Source organism: Camponotus floridanus, unplaced genomic scaffold, assembly GCF_003227725.1.
Source record: "Camponotus floridanus strain SB8 unplaced genomic scaffold, Cflo_v7.5 scaffold14, whole genome shotgun sequence".
In the NCBI taxonomy this organism is placed as follows: Eukaryota; Metazoa; Arthropoda; class Insecta; order Hymenoptera; family Formicidae; genus Camponotus; species Camponotus floridanus.
The window spans coordinates 2183794-2201072 of NW_020229259.1; the positions used below are offsets into that span (position 1 = coordinate 2183794).

The 17279-nt window shown below is 39.3% G+C and overlaps 1 protein-coding gene across 2 annotated transcripts in view; it reads left to right on the forward strand.

Annotated features, from left to right (window-relative positions):
• Positions 1-17279, forward strand: part of LOC105255635 (epithelial discoidin domain-containing receptor 1) — a 137089-nt gene that overhangs the window by 79196 nt on the left and 40614 nt on the right. For both annotated transcript variants that reach the window (XM_011265043.3, XM_011265042.3), the window contains exons 4-6: positions 792-1023; positions 12961-13108; positions 13819-14123. In XM_011265043.3, the coding sequence (XP_011263345.2) occupies positions 792-1023; positions 12961-13108; positions 13819-14123 (685 nt within the window). The remainder of the gene's footprint in view (positions 1-791; positions 1024-12960; positions 13109-13818; positions 14124-17279) is intronic.

A 17279-nucleotide genomic window follows, 5' to 3' on the forward strand; every position in this document is an offset into this window, starting at 1 on the left:
TTAGATATGTCTTAGATAATAATTTGACAATTTTATGTATAATATATCTGACGCAGAAATACTATTTTCATTATCTTTACATGAATAGAAATATATATTTTTCTACAAATATTATTGAATTACAAACCGTCTCTCGAGAAAAGAGGGCACAAAAAAGCGAAATATCTTTTTATTTTAATTTTAAATCTTTCAAGCTTCATTAAAATGCAATTCGGATTCGCGTTGTGTGCACAGCTCGTACGGCGTCAGCGAAATAATATTCGAAAGAGAAAGAGAGAGAGAGGACGAAATCTCCGAATTCTCGCGCACGTAAACGCGATAATATCGGAATTCGGTGCGAGGACTTCAATGGTCGACCGCGCGTCGGTTGATCTTCAGATAGCGCAAGATGAACGGTGCTGGCGAGGAATTTAACCCGATACTTTCACATCTAATTAGATCGTTACTTTTATGAGCGGACCGAACCGAAAACATACACGGCTACTCGGAATTTAATGGCATTTTAAATCGGTGATCGAATGAAAAGCATGCTGCTAAAAATATGAATATAATTTTAAACATCTCAGCTTGCATAGCAATTTATAATTGCGTCAAGCTTAAAAGTTTAATCAAATTCTCCTACAACTTTTGAATTTCAAAGACGCGTTATAAAAATAATAAAATGACATTCACGTAGGAGATTTATAAATTTATAAATTTAAGAAAATATATATTTAGAAATTTTCTTAAAATTAAATATTAAAAGAAATTAATGTAAAAATTAATTCGATACTCGATTATTGATGTTATAGATTGAAATCGGAGAACCTTGGTGGCGCCTGGTGTCCTAAGGACCAAATCACCAAGGAAGCTCGAGAATGGCTGGAGATCGACCTTCATTCGATCCACTTGATCACGGCCACCGCTACCCAAGGCCGTTTCGGGAACGGCGTTGGTGTTGAATTCGCAGAGGCGTATCTCCTAGAATACTGGAGGCCGCGACTGGGCAAATGGGTTCGATATAGAGACATCAAAGGAGAAGAGGTGAGCGCCTTAACTTAATTAAAGATTCTCTATCGTAGCGCCAGATTACCGTAGCTAAAATGTTGCCGCGAAGTTGTTGGGCATTTTCTGAACCGAGTTGTTAAATCCGAGTACTTGGAGCCGCTATTATCTGCTTATTACCTTCATGTTTCAATCAATAAATTATTAAAATAGAGAAATTATATCAATAGTTCTTTAATCATAAATGTGTGCTTTGTATACATTCTAACATAAATCGCTTAATTATGTAAGCTTTCACGCATATATTTTGCAGTAATATTTATAATATTTTGCAACATATATGTACAAGAGATATTTATGGAAGAGAATAAGGATCGTATCAATCCAAAGATTTTTCTCCGACGTCTCATATTCTTAAATCGAGGAATTGAAAGGCAAAATATCGCGATACGAAAAAGCAACGCGATTCTTCAAAACTGACAGGACGTCAGATCGATGCCCGCAGTCCATTTTGACAAAACCGCTGGCCGCTATCGTGCTTTATGTCACGATGCTGGCGCCGATTTGCGCGTTTACCGACGCCAATTGATGCCGCAGCTGCCACAGTTGCGTTGCAACTGTCGAAATAGGCTCGGTCTCGATTGAGCACTGACCCGAAATAATCGCTCCCCCGACTAAGGTGTCGAGATCGTTATTCCGGTATATCCGGACAGAGCAGCGAGTTCTGTTGAAACGCGGAAGCTTTAGGGCAGCGCGTCTGGGCGAAACAAGCGCGACTTCAAAGTGTTCGACCGACGATCAAGAATCGATTGCGGGATTATCTTTGTTCGAAATGTAAGCCGCTTATCGCGAATCCGTGAGCTAATTTCGTAGCATCGGTGCGCGCCACTTTGTCGAAACCCGGCACTACGCCCGGAGCCTTCGGCTTGTCTGCTCGCGAGGGCGAATCCGTTGCGCGAGTCTCTCGGCAACTAACGGCGAAACCCGTGTTGAAGTATTAGCGGGAGCAGCTGCGGTGAGCGGAACGAGTTCGTGATGGACGCCGTAAAGTTAGGATACCCCGCATTACGTGTAGTATGCATTAGCGGCAGTATATTCCGTTCATATCTGTAGCAACGAACCGCGATCGATGCGCTTACTAACCGCGCTTAGGGCATTTTCCAGATTGGACCACTCGCAAATACAAAGACCCTTAAAGCTTAACTACAGTTCCCCGTGATCCGGCAAGCTTTTTGATACAACGGAAATGATTTATATCTCGCCACGAAATAATGCTTTACGACGGAAATGTTTTCCCTCCGATTCGAAATCGTTCCTTCCTCGATCGTTTCAAAGCAACATCCCGTACATTCGCGTACAAACGATCGGTCGGATTCGCTCGGAGTAGATTCTGTCCACATGAGGACGACTGTAAACATGAAATGGGGTCCGATATATCGTTTACCTTTGAGGGAGCTGCACACCGCGAGCATCGCCAACGGCGACGGGACACGTTCCCGGTGAACTTAACGTCGTCTACCATCATCGTCGATCTAATGTTTATGGACCACGTCGCCGTCGCCATTACGACACTTTAAGCCTCGTTCACCGGCGCATCCCCTCGGGCGCGATTCCGTAGCGGCGCAACATGCTCCCGGCTCATTAATGCACCGATGATCCCTGGTCTCGCTTTACGGCGCTAAGAAGAGGCGATACACGTCCTGAAAGGCGAGACGAAAAACCTCGCCTAACCGCTAGGTAAATTGGCCATCCGATCGGCCGTCTCTACACGTCCATCCATCCGGTTACGATCTTATTAATATTGATGGACCATCCGCGCCGGCGCTAATGCGTCGGGGGACCGCGTGACTTGGTCGTGTCCCCTTCGTCGGCGAGAAGGCACCTCGCGTGTCGCGCGATTAACTTCATGATTATTCAGTACTTTATGATTACTTCGCTCGGTTTTCTGCCTCGGAAGCAACCCTCTGGAAATATGTTCGGTCAACAATTTGCTTGAAATTTCATGATTATTTAATTTTAATTAACGAACTGGCTCTCTAGTGTGCGCGATAAATTATAACGATTAATGCATTATCTAATACGCTTTTTGCTTTTAATCGAAGAGAAAAAAACGTTTTTTACAACTCTTTTAATACCGTTTTTATCAAACAAAAAATTAATATCTTTCTAAATTAAAATGATTCTGAAAAAATGTGCAAACAACGGAAAAAATAATCGAAAACATTGACTTAAACGCATGATTAATGGCTATGCAATTGAGCAGGTGCTAATACAACGTGATCTAAAATTCCGTCCCGAGATACAGTTCCTCGAGCGTGTGACATATCCCGGTTCATCACTATTCATTGCCTTATTATCAACCTGGCGTATGTAATCCTTTTGGAACGCGTTCACACGTAAGGAGTTGTTCGTGTGTAAAATTCTGCGGTTAGCAATGGGAAAAAAAATGACAATGACGGTGAGGGAACATTTCAGTATCGTATCGATTTGTCCCTTTCGAGAAACCAAACTATTCGTATCGATCGAACGTGTCTCTATATCTTGCGTCCGATTACTATCTTGTTAATATTGATAGCCAGCTTGCATCGGCGCTAATGCACCGGAGGATTCTGCATCTCCATCGCACATGTTGAAGATGATGTCTATCGTCATCGGTACTCAACCGCGTAATTTCATGCAAACGCTGTATAGTCTCTTCGATCTCATGATTATTCATCGCTTTACCGCTAAACATAATTCGATTACTAATCTTGATACATTTTTGCTGATTAGGAACAAGATTTATTAACGCGATTAATAAATGGTTTGAGATTCGACTGTAAAAAAAATTGAAACAAATAATAAAATTAATCTGTGATATACTCTAAAAGATTCAAATGTTTGCAGAAATTTTTGTAAGTAAAATATTACAGTCCAACAATTCTGAGAACAAAAAAACACATGATAAATTATAATTTATACATAATACTTCACGTTGCTTTAATTTAAAATATCGCGTACAAATATATAAACAGATCTTTATTAATAATTTCTTTAATTTCTCTTAATAAAATTGAAAAGAAATATCTTCTCTTTGAAGATAAACGTGAAGTGGTTATGTAGAGAAATCCGATTAATTATTGTACGAGGAAATGAGATTAACTTGGCAGACGCTCGCAGAAGGAAGCGAAATTTTTGCTTCCGCAGCAAATATACCTGAGACAGCAAATATTCTCTTTCCCGCGTACCATGCTGCGGGAAATTTTTCCAGGGTCTCGCGAAGATACCCGGACGAGAGAAGAAAAACGAAAACTTGTGCGCTAAGCTTGGCGATAAGAAACCATGAGGTCCTTAACAATTTCGAGAACAAAAGAGGAGCTCTAATCTTTTTCCTCAAGTACGTGGTTGTGCGCGTGCAAGATGCCGCGCACGCACACCGACGTGAAATGACGCGAAAAAGAATGCTAATAATAATCGTGACGAGGGAAAGAGACGAAGGATGCAGGTATCGCTTCGAAAGGCCGGCAGAGGTAATTAAAACTCGAGACGCGATCTTTCTCTCTCTCTTTTCCATCTTTCATCCCCTCTCGCGCGAAGAGAGAAACACCTTCCGACTCCTTCCGCCACGCGGCTGCAACGCTCGTCTCAATAATAAATACCCCACGTCAAAAACCGACCCCACTTCTCATTAGTCTACGCGGCACGGCATGCTTCCATCGACGGACGGGAGATTAAATAGATTTTCTTGGAATCTCCGGCGTAGTAAATTTGCTCAAGTGCAGCTTGCGCAGTTCGCAGCCTGCAGGAAACGATACGTTCCGCGTAGAGAAGTTTTCTCGAAACGACGGTATTTTTTCCTCATTCAAGTTGTCAGTTTTTTTAACGAATATATAATATATATCCTTCATGTCGTCGAAATATTATGATTACCGTAAATAAATAAAACTTATTTGAGAAAAAGTTTGAGAATTCTATTCTATAAAAAAATCGATATATGTTTGTGACAACAATTTATTTTGTGAAATTTGATCGTAATATTATGTATTTTTTATTGTCAAAGTTTAGAATAAATAATCTCAAATACATGGTAGCAGCTTCATATTATTGTGCGAGTTCTTAATATGTGGGGAAAGTGAAAAATTATAGAAAGAAATTATGACTAAATTGTTGCAGCATGATCTAATAACAAGGAGGATAGGATAGATATTTCAAAATTATACACGTTTCTCTTATATAGAAAAAGTGTGCAATTTTTTAATAAGATAATTATCTTAAGACAATTATCTTTAATAAGATAATTGTTTTATATATGGAGGCTTCTTTATATTTCCTAGGTAATGCTTTAATTTTCCGACAACATCCGTAATTAATGTTCCAAACTTACATTATCCCGGGTATACTACAGCTAAACTTTTTTTGAAAATATTAATCACTTTTTTAATTGTACACTTTTATGCTATTGAGGTACTTTTAATCAGCACATCAAAGCCCATCCTTTGAGTTGCAAGCAAATATTGCCCAAAAACAGTTTGTGGATTTCGATTGCGAGTGAAATATATTCTATTTACGAATTGTATATTATATAGTGCGTTCTCATATTTTCAAACTGCTCAGTTTAAAACACAGCAGTCGTTTAAATAAAAATATATAATTAAAAAGTATTTGCGCGACTTATATATATTTTTATTATCAAGAAAGCATAATTGTAAAAAAACAATTATTCTCAGCAATAAAATACGAATATAATCTTTTTAAAAAAGACGCTATAGAAGAAGATAAAAGTAGAGGATATTGTCCATTACAAAGAAGACAATATATGGATATCTTTTATTTCCTATGGGCCACATGCTGTGTATCTAGAAACAAAAAAGAAAGAACATCTACAAATTGACCGTTCACGTTGTTAAACGCATTTATGTCCATGAATATTACATCTTATCTCCTGTTTTGGAAACAAAAAACATGGACTATTTGCTTGTCGATTATCGGGGGAAATTGTTTGAAAATAATCGACCGTTTCGTGTTGAAAAATTTTGATGATGCGTTTATCAAAAATACGTCAACGAAGATATTTGCAGGTATGTACTGTATGTACTTAAGATATGAGCAAACTCACGAAGGGTGCTTACACCGAGAAACATGGAAAAATCAAAATGTCCCATTTACTTCGTCCGCCGCAGCTATAGTTTTTAATGAGCACCACTGTGCTTCGTAGTCCGCTTCCGAACCTTTTTCTACCTTTTAGCTTGTTATCTTGTTTAGTGCGACGCAAGCAGTTAAGAAGAGACGTATTACTTTTAATAGGTGTCAGAAGTGAAAGTTGAAAGCATATTCGAGATTCCGGAATAATGTAATAATGGTGACAAATCACTTTGGCATGGATATAAAAAACTAAATATTCGCGGAATTAACTGAAAATGTCGACATGTATTACGTTTCTCGATTGGAGAGAAAATAAAATACAATATTACGGGCAAAAAGTACATGAGCGACGCATATCGTATCGTTTTATTTGTACAATTTCTCTTTCATATAAAATGATTAAAATCTTCGAAACAACGCTCGTAAAAGGTACGGTTAATCAGAGTCGGGGTCCCATTTAACATTCAAAGAAGCGACATATCGGTATTTGCCATCAGTTTTGAAACGGCTCTTAATCACGGCTCTCGGTAGAGTACAATGACCCGTGGCAACTGACATGTCACCCTCTTTTTCCACAGATTTTAACAACGCGGAGTGTTCTATGCGTTACATTTTAAAATGACACTTAATCACGGAAGTTCATGCAGTAAACGCGAGTACCACCGACACGAATAACGCTTTTCTAGTTGGCTATCGATGAAGCGGATAGTATCGATTCTCGCAACAATGTACACAGAATTTTATTCAATTCCCTATTATATTTCAAAGTATCGCATCCCATTAATAATTGTACCAATAAAATTTTCAAACATTTAAATATAATAAATTTAAAATTTATTAAGTTTGGAAATCTGATCTATGCAAAATTCAACGATTACATTAACGCCTTATAGTCGCATGATATAAATATGTTTATTTCCCTCGCCCCAATCGTTCGTAAAATCCATATAATTAAAAAGCAACTTTGGAATAACTTTTGCAAAAGTAATGCTACGTGGAAATGCTCGTGAACAGATGACGGATTTAGCTTCTTGATCCATCATCCCTCGTTCCTCGCGTAAATTCGAGCAGGAGAATTCCGTGCGGAAATCCGATAATTGTCGGGGGATAAGTGCGCAAGCGAGGGGTGCGTGAGGAAACGGATGCGTGCGTGCGGAGCGAGCGGACACGCAAGCGACTTGCTCGCGTCGACGATGCCGGTTCCGCCTAAATCACAGTGTTTCCAGGTAGTCGCGACGACTACCTTAGGGGCGAGGCGGAGGACGGGAAAAAAGTAAAGGAAGCAACGCAGCGCGATATTGCCGTCACTGTAATGTCGGTTGTAATGTTGCACGCACAGGAAGCTGGGGACATTAGCGAAACGCGTCCGCGGAATAATGCACCGACGTCACGACACGCGCCTGCGTGCCCGACACTCCGCGGTGTGTATAATTGCAATTGTAAGTGTAACCCGTGCGAGAACGATAGCCCCGGTCGTCGGTACAAGATACGCCTACGCGCCGAATCAATGGCGACTGCGATATCGCGTAATAACTCGCATCGCGATAACGCGCGCATTAACGTTACGTTTTTATTGCACATCGAGACCGGCAGATGTAATAATAGATAAAGGTCAACGCGGATTTTTGAGAATGGTATGGCAGAACATTTCGCGATAGAAAATTGCAATTACAAACGGAAATAAAACTATAACGATTTATCAGAAATATATTTTTTGATTACGTTCTCTCGATGGAAGATAAACTTTCGATATAGAGGATGTATCTTATAAAAATATCGTGATTAAAAAAATAATTAAAAGACATATATAGTTTTGACAAAATTAATTTGTATCCTTTTATAAATTGTTTTTTCTAAAAATATATTTTCTAGAATGGAAATGTAGAAAATTTCGAAATATAGAAAATATAGAAAATTTAGAAAAAATATAGAGAAAATGCAAGAGAATGTCTTTCCAATATCCGAACGAAAAATTTTTGTCTCTGTTTGAAGAAACCGAATTGAGTTACCTTGAAGCAACACACGTTTTTGATCAAACGAATATTTTCTGTGGATAAAAGGCCGATGGAAGCGGAATAGTAGAACCATAATCGGTAATAGATAGAGGACGACCTAAAAATATCGGCCCATCGACGAGCGAAATTCCAATAGCGTCATTCAAGAGAAGTGCATGAAAATATTCGCGGAGGCAGCCACCGTCACGACATACATGCGCCAACGCAATAAATTCGTTTTATGCGACGCTTCGACAGGCAAAAAACGAACACGGGCATAAGTTATGAACACTTCAAAATCGCGCACGAGAAAGAAGATCACGGTTCGCTTGGCTCACCAAATTTTTTCGTCAACCTCTTTCTGTCTTCCAAAATCATAACAGAGCGAGAGCAAAATTGATGTAAAAAGTTATAAAGCGTGTCGTGAAAAAGGTATTTAAAAAATAATTAAAAAGTATGAGAGGAAACTTGAAAATTAAAACTTAAAATTTATTCAGATTAGATACAGAAAAGAAGAGAAAGAGAGAGAAAAGGATGTTATTAATAACGCGAGCACACGGATTAAAAATTTAATAAATTTCAAATACATATGAAGAATATTTTTTGCGAAAATAGTAAAACTGAATTTTAGTGAATATTTCAAATTTTATATATATATATATATATATATATATATATATATATATTATGTATATATACATGTATGTATGTATATATGTATATTATCCGAATGCCTGCGCCATTTTTAATTTTAAATCGCTCTAAGGAATATTTATGAATGCGTAAGAATACGAAAAACTGAGAAATGGGGCTAATCTTACATTTTAATATCAATCGCGATAAAGTCTCGCAAAAGCGACTCATCCTCTAAATGGCATCTGAATTTAGAAAGTTTATAACCGCATCTAGCATTCTTGAGATGCATTTCGATCGTGACGTCGTCGGAGATGCATATTTACGAGATACACTTCCGCTATAAACTGCGCATGCAGCTATTACGATTTGAAGAAGCTGTCACGATAAAGTTCCATCGAGCTACTGCATCTCCTTGACTCTTTTACATTGTGCACATCCCTTTCCACCGTCGTGCACTCGTTTCTGTCTCGAGAAAGTGCCAGTTGCATAATTTTGCAACCCTGGAGTAACGCGATAGGCATATAAGAGCCGACAGATGTCCTATTTCGTGCTCGGTCACGTCGTCCGGTTGTCATTCGTTTGCAAAATGGGGGCTCACTATTTTTATTTTCTTCCGTCGGCGTTTCTTAATTCTGATATAGAAGAATCTTGCATTCCACCTAACTGCATGTTTTCCTACACATTTTGCCAACGATTCCGCAATATTCCGTCTTATCAATATACCTCGAATATCGATTTTTTTGATTTTTTGAATATTTTGTTTATGTATATATATAAAATAAATTATATTCTTTATAGAAGGAAATACACGTTGCTATACCAGTTTGTACAAATTATTACAAATTATTGTCTACGATAAAAACTAATTCTACGATAAAAACACAAAACAATAATAAGTATATATCTTTTGCGAGACCAGAGTCTCGAACATTATCTAAGATCACTACAGGTCTCAATATTATCTGTAATAGTTCGTCGCTTAACACTTGACCCTCACGAGCACGCAACAGAAAGCACGTAGACACGCAAAAGTAAAAATAGGAGAAGCAGACAATTACGCTGGAAAGGCACGTAAAATTGTCTTGCAATGATAAAAGGTTGTCTAATCTTTGAAACCTTTTTCTAGCAAGTGTAATAAACAGTAATAGTTGCCTATCTCGCGCGCACACGTATAACGTTTTAAATAATGCATGTATACATTCCGTACAATGCACAATGATTCGTCTATACATTATGCATTTATGTAATTGTAATACCCAAATGAAATGCATTTAATTCGACGATTTACATATGATGATTAGATGATTAATAGCTCATGAAAATGATAATTACGTTCATGAATCAACAATCTAATGCAAATTAATAATACAACGTAAATCGAAAATGATGAATATTGTATATGTATTTAACATTACAAGTATTGCAATCGAGTTTGAGCGAGCTAGTTAATTTTGCCGATTTAAAATGTTACCGAAACTGTGATGAAATATTTTGATAATACAAAATATTTTATTAAATTTCCTCCCTATTAATGAATTTAATTCTTGTACGTATATATACATAAAATATTTATTAAGTATATCCCTGAATAAATAATATTCTATCATTAGAGATATACTTATCCATATAATTTATCTTTTACTGAAAGATATCTTCAATTTTTCGTATTTTGAATTCATTCTTATCCATGCAGTCGTTGTAATATGTTATCAAATTATTGTAAAGACAAGTACATATATACGGACGTTTATTTCACTCTGTAAATACAAATATATATAGGCAGTTAACTATCGGAAATGCAAGATCTTGTTGCTACGCCGTTGTGAGAACTGGCAGCAACATAACGCGCAGTTGAAATGGGTCCCTGGTTGCCATGAAATGAGGAAGAATCGACCCCCGGATAGAGGGAGAGGAAGGTTTTTCACCCAGGGTGCAGTAAGCTATCCGTTGGTAAGGAGGTAAGGGCTCGCCTAAGGGAATACTTTCGAAGTGTCTGTTTCTGGAAGGAAAATACGGCCGCGCGCGGGTCTGGCGGCTGGAAACAAGGGTTGCCAGTGGAAAGTTGTGAAACACTTTTACGTCTTGGTAGCGGTAATTGAACTTTGCTATTTGTTCGAATAGTATTCTCAAAAAATTGCGAAGCTGTAGCAACGCAATTTTGAGATTGCGAGGTGAGAAGAATCAAAATAGAAAATAAATATAAACGAGATGAAGAGGGGTCAGTTGCTGGCGAACAAGTATCGCATGTTATGGACGATGTAAGGACGGCCCGAAGGATCATGATTATTGATATTTGAGAGATAGAGTCCCGTACGAAGAGAGTAAAAGACATGTCGACAGTAGTATAGTAGTCGAGGTCAGCGCATGGGTTCACCGAAAAGTGGAAGGAAAATGGCTAAAGGCATAAAACGTATGTTAGGCCACGGGACGTGCGCAGAATGCGTTGCGCCTGCCACAAGATGCTTTGTTACGCGACTATGTGTTGCCGCCGCACACTTCCACATACTTATACAGGTTTAGTGAACAATGATACACGCCATTTACGTTTTCTTTAAGAGAAGACACGCGATTATACGTATCTATACAATATAAGATGTGTCAAAAGTCATACACATCTTTTTATATTTTTTCTCTTTTTTTGCGAGAAGATAACTAAATTATCGTCTCTCTAATATTTGATTTTGTAACACTAAATATCTTTATTAATCAGGCTCGGAATTAAATTTCTATTAAGATTCATATTTGATTTGCAACTATCTTATTGTATGTTTATATAGCTTAATTTTCAGTATTAAATAACTCGATAATTAATCCTGCCGTCAAACTCGCACCGAAGAAACATCATCTTCGAGTCCATCGGAGAGCCTGTAATTACAGGAGAGAAAGCGCGCAACTTCCGATACACCCCGTATAATATGTACCATCTAGTCTGCTATGTGTTCGCGTCACGTATACCTATGTACATAAGCGTACCTGGCTATCTACTCACCATGGGCAACGCGCCACTTCGCGTGATCCCGTGGGACCGTACCACCCGCCCGCACGTCCCCCGCCCTCTGTACACGGTACACACCACCCTACACACCGCCGTCGGATAAACCGCTTATTTTATTCATAAACCCACAACGTGGAATCAATATTGCACCGTCGCCCCTGCACGCTCGAGGAGAGAGAGACGTCGTCAACGACGGCAACACGTTCTCTGCCTCGACGGGGATCAGGGAATGCGGACGTTTAACTCAACCCTCTCTCGCTTTCCGTCACCCTTCCTACGTCTGCCGCGAACCCTTCGTCCCTTCGTCGATTCGCAGATCCGTGTTAGCTTCTCTTGTCTGTATACATGTATATATATCTCTCGATTTCTCTCTCTCTCTCTCTCTCCTTCTCCTTTTCTCTATGCGTCTCTGTCGGAACGTGTCTAACGCGGTGGAATGTAGAGTGAAATTAGTCCTTAGCCCCCGTCTGATCCCGTGGAACGCGATGTCCATTCTATGACAGGACATATCCAAGTCCGGGTGGGAGGGAAGAGAGGAGGAAAAGGGACCGACGGTATTTCACGCTGCTGAAGCGCAGGCATTGTTCGAACGATATAAATGTCAACAACTACTGTCAGACAATCGCGACATTCCAAACGGGATATAAAGTAACGCATCGGATGCTTTTTCCGACCTGCCAGGCGGACTGATTGATATGTACGAGCTATACGATTTCGAGAAGAATATCAAATTCATAAACGTATCGAAATTTGCGACATGATGGCAATAGTTCGGTCGCAATAAATAATAAAATAATTTGTCAATAATATAAGGTTTTTTTTGTTCTCTTCTATATGCATGAGATAACGTGAATTTAAAGTTACAATTATCAGTTTTGCAAAGAACGTACGATTAAAAATTGTCTCGAAAAAATTTTGCATTTTAAAAATTCTATTTCGAAAATTGATAAAAATCTTATCTCGAAATTGCATGCTATATATAAAAATTTGCTGTTTTATATTCACAAGCTGTTCGTATGCTTCATCGGTATTGGTATCGTCCGATATAGTAATACAAAAAGCACGACGGGGAATGGCGCACGTGCCTAAATATCCCCCCGAGGTTAATGTAACGCCACTGAAAGAGAGCTAATGAGACTCGTACCGAGTGGTCTGGTAAAGCTCAAACGCCATACCGGACCGAAAACTGAAATTGTCCTATACTTGAACTGGCGCTTTCTGTGCTTTCAGGTAATAACGGGTAACACGAACACGTATTTGGAGTCCAAGCACGAGCTGCAGCCGCCTCTGTGGGCGAGCAAGATCCGTTTTCTGCCCTACAGCTATCACAGGCGGACGGTTTGCATGCGGGTCGAGCTCTACGGGTGTTACTGGAGCGGTAAGCTGTTTGCACTCGCCAATTTTCGTGAAACTTGCCCCGGACCGGTACACCCGACGGACTGTCCATTAACTCTGATACCGGCTGCGGCCAGAGCAAATTTGCTTTTCAAAATCTTGCTCGTATAATTCCGTTTTCACTCGGGAATCGAATTAGCTACGGGCGTCGAATAGATATTCTCAATGCCAGAAATGCGATAAATCATTAGCGCGCATGTTAGACCATTAACATTATTCAAACGTGTTCATATGAGCAGTTTGCTTTACTAGTAGCTTAAACAAATATATGAGATACGAATTAGAAATCATCTAAAGTACGAGTTTCAAGTGTGAATAAAATCGAGTTTTGATTTCTTACATATTCGCGATGCTTCGAGTCAACACGCATATATACATACATAATAAACACAAAGACTGTGATTTATATATAAATACATTTTTTTCAGCAAATAATTAATTTCGTAATTCCTAATTCGCTTAAAAAGATGGCAATTTTAATTTATATTTTCATTCATTTGCTTTCAATCAAATGCTAAAGATGCCACTCACACGTATACATTCGCCATCTATCGATATAAAATTTATATTTATTTTCTTCACATATATATCGGTCAAAATAAGACTCGCATAACTCGCTCTCGAACAAATCAAAGGCAGTATATCGCCATCGATAAAAGGTCAATATCGTATCTTAACTTTTTCCTTCTACAGACGGCGTAGTGTCCTACTCGATGCCCCAGGGCGATAAAAGGGGCAACGGATGGGAATTCTTCGATGCGACCTACGACGGACACTGGGACGGCGAGTTGCGCCGTGGTCTGGGTCAGCTGACGGATGGCAGAACAGGACCTGATAATTTCAAAATGTACCACGATAACGATCGCGCCCAGGGCTGGGTAGGTTGGAGAAACGATAGCCGTAACCAGCCGGTCGAGATCAAGTTTGAGTTCGACAAAGTCAGAGAATTTTCCGCCGTCCATATCTATTGCAATAACGAATTCACCAGGGGCGTTCAGGTTCGTACAGCTAAGCATATTTAAATTCATTAAATCTCAATAAAAAGATAATTATCTTCACTTTTCGCTAAGAATATTATTAAAATGGATATAATTAAATATCCAAAAAGATATAATTAAATAATATCGAATAGAAAAACTAGTCATATAACTCGTAATTCATAGTAATATTTTTAATAACAATACTACGATTAAAAGTACACGACATAAATTCTTTCTGTTTAAAGATTACAGAGTGCATGCGATATATCGCGTAAAAATTGAGATAAAAAGGAGCGCGAAAAGATCTTCTTTTTCCTAGACAAAGTGTACTCCGTTTTATAAACGCATGTCTAATCGATTGAACCGTTCGTTGTGATTCCGCACGGATAACGATCCGGGAGAACCTAAAGAATCCAGGTGATCAGAACGGAGCACGCGCCGCTTCTATATCGAATTACTTTCCTCAGCCGAGATTCCTCCGTGAACTCGTTGACGCCGAGGAATCGTTTACCTTCGCTTTAGCGACATTATTCCTTAGTCCCCGTCAGGAATGCGCAAGCAGCGTCGATCAACACGCTCGCCATCCACGGGTTCTTCGTGATCTTCTCCACCTTTTACCATCACCATCCGCCTAAGTCGCGCAGCATCTGGTCGGCAAGATGCACCCTCACCCCGCCTTTTCTCCCGCTCTCCCTGTCCTCACCACCACGCTTGATTGAATATTCCACTCGACGCTTTATCAGGCAGACGCCCATTGAATATCAATACACCGTGGAACAGCAATTCCGGTAGTTTGATATCTGCCATGGTCTCTGCGCATTGAGTCGGCTATTAGCCACATTATTTCACGAGGAATCTTGCGAATTTAATGAGGAATTCATACATGTTATTACGACATACGTTATTTAGCATTGGAATTTAAGCGCTGAAAATCTCGATATATTTGCGGTGATAATTTTGATTAATAGCAATTATATAATCGTAATAAATCGCGTTGTACAAACCCATAAGGTGCGTAATAAGTTGTTTACCGATTTTGTAAACATCAGCATCGTGATGCGGAATTTCTCTCGTGAATCTCTTGCCCTCTTCATATCCGAGACGTTTCATACTCTTGTGTTTCGTAATTTCAACTTTTATTCGCGAAACTTAAGAGCAAACCGGAAAATTTGAGCAGAGATACTTGATGGAAGAAAAACAATTCCCGGATGCTTCTTGAGAGGCAGATAGGAAACTTTTCGCATCATTCGCCATATCCGTGATTCAGCGCGTTGTAGCCGCGGAAATGAGTTCGCGGGGGTGGCTTATAAAGAGAGATTCCTCGTGCTTACTCCGAGTTATGATTCGATCCATTGTGTAATTTCCGTTTGGTCACAAATCGCGACCCCGCCGCGCCGTCCTACGTAGATTTGACGACTCGATAGTATTATGATAGTCGGCAATTTACATACAGAGTCGTGTACTTTTATTATATCAGAGCTATAATGCACTTTTCTCATTACAATTTGCGTCCTGATACTTTGATTGTAATAAGAGATAGAGAGCAACAATGCGAGACCCGAGAATGGGAATAATATCCATTATTAAGCGACATATTACGAAGTCGAAGCAGAGAAAACGAGAGGGAGAAGAAAATGGCAGCATGCATGTAACATTCAAACGTTCGTCGTTTGTAATTATGTATTACACTGGCTCTCTAGTGACGTCATACTGAAAATATGGAAACTCGAGATCTCCAATGACAAAGTCCGCGCCGCACATATTGCATGTTTCATCGTATCCGAAACAAATCCGCTTTAAACACGCGTGCGTATTCTGTCATATGCTACAGTTCGTTTAAAGGTTCGACGACGCGTGCGGTGAAATATGTATAGGAGATTATTGAATGTTGCGCCAGAAACGGAAGCACCCGAATTTTGATCCGAATAAAATTGTCCCGAACAATTCTTTCGTGTTGAAATCGTAGAGGACGAAAGAGATTACGTCGTAATACCGTATTACGCAAACATTTCGCTATTACTAATTTTTGTAGAAGAAAGAGATATTTATTATTCTTTATTTTTAAAAATGCACAGAGTTATTAATAGTTGAGAAAATATTATTAATTTTCGTTGAAAGGAATAAACTTTGCCGTTTCACATAGTTTCTTTTAATTTGAAAAATCATTACGTGTTATAAGCAAGTATAACTTTTTTAATCGTTATAAAAATTGGACGCAAAAAAAAAATGATAATCAATATTTCACGAGTAAAAACCGCGAACGCAAGTTAATATTTAGCATCGTTTATACCTATGGGAACTGTTAACGAAAGCCCTGATCCAGCAATCTGAACGGACTTCGTAGTATTTCGAGTACGTCGTTACGAATCCTTGAAATGGGAACGTGCTCCAGATAGTTTTGCGTTACTGGAAACGCGGTGAAACCGCTCGATGTTTTTCGGGAGAGCCGTCGATATCCGGTTGTATAGCAGCGGTATTCGCAGAACGCTTGCCGCGAAAATCGAAAAATTTTTGCGTCGGTCGAAAATCCACGGGCGCGTACTCATGCGTGCGCGTGTGTGCGCGATCCGCGAATAGTGAATATCTCGCACAAAGCGCAAATACAGCCACCGCGCGCGGGCGATCGCGGTATAAACGCGCAGGATAGGAGGGTACGTATACTCTTTGATGCTGGGTTCAGTGATCACCCTTCCCAAACATGCTCCACCCCCCGGAGTGTTCGTATTACAATTCAACTTCATCCCAGATTCCCGTTGAATGTATATAAACTTTAATAGTCTGTTAAACGTAAATTAGAATGTTAGTCGCGACAGATAAAATTCACTGCGAATACCGCGAGCGATATTCCTTATCGCACGGCGCGAATAACGTAAAAACATGCGTGCGTGCGAGATGGGCCATAAATGGAGTGTCTGCGTTTTACGATAGACTGATATCGGAACGATAAATCGAAATAGCGTTTGTACATCGCGAAAAATTATATAAATTCATACGGCGGATAGATATCGCTCTAGGCCGACAAGTATTCGCGACCGTATAAAATATAAGAGTACAAATATATTGCACGGGGGGATACATTGGAAGAGCGAAACACTGCGATAGATTTCTCGGGAAATATATGGAAATAATGCGTGATATAAGATGATGCGCGCTCATAAATCAATATCTCAGTCA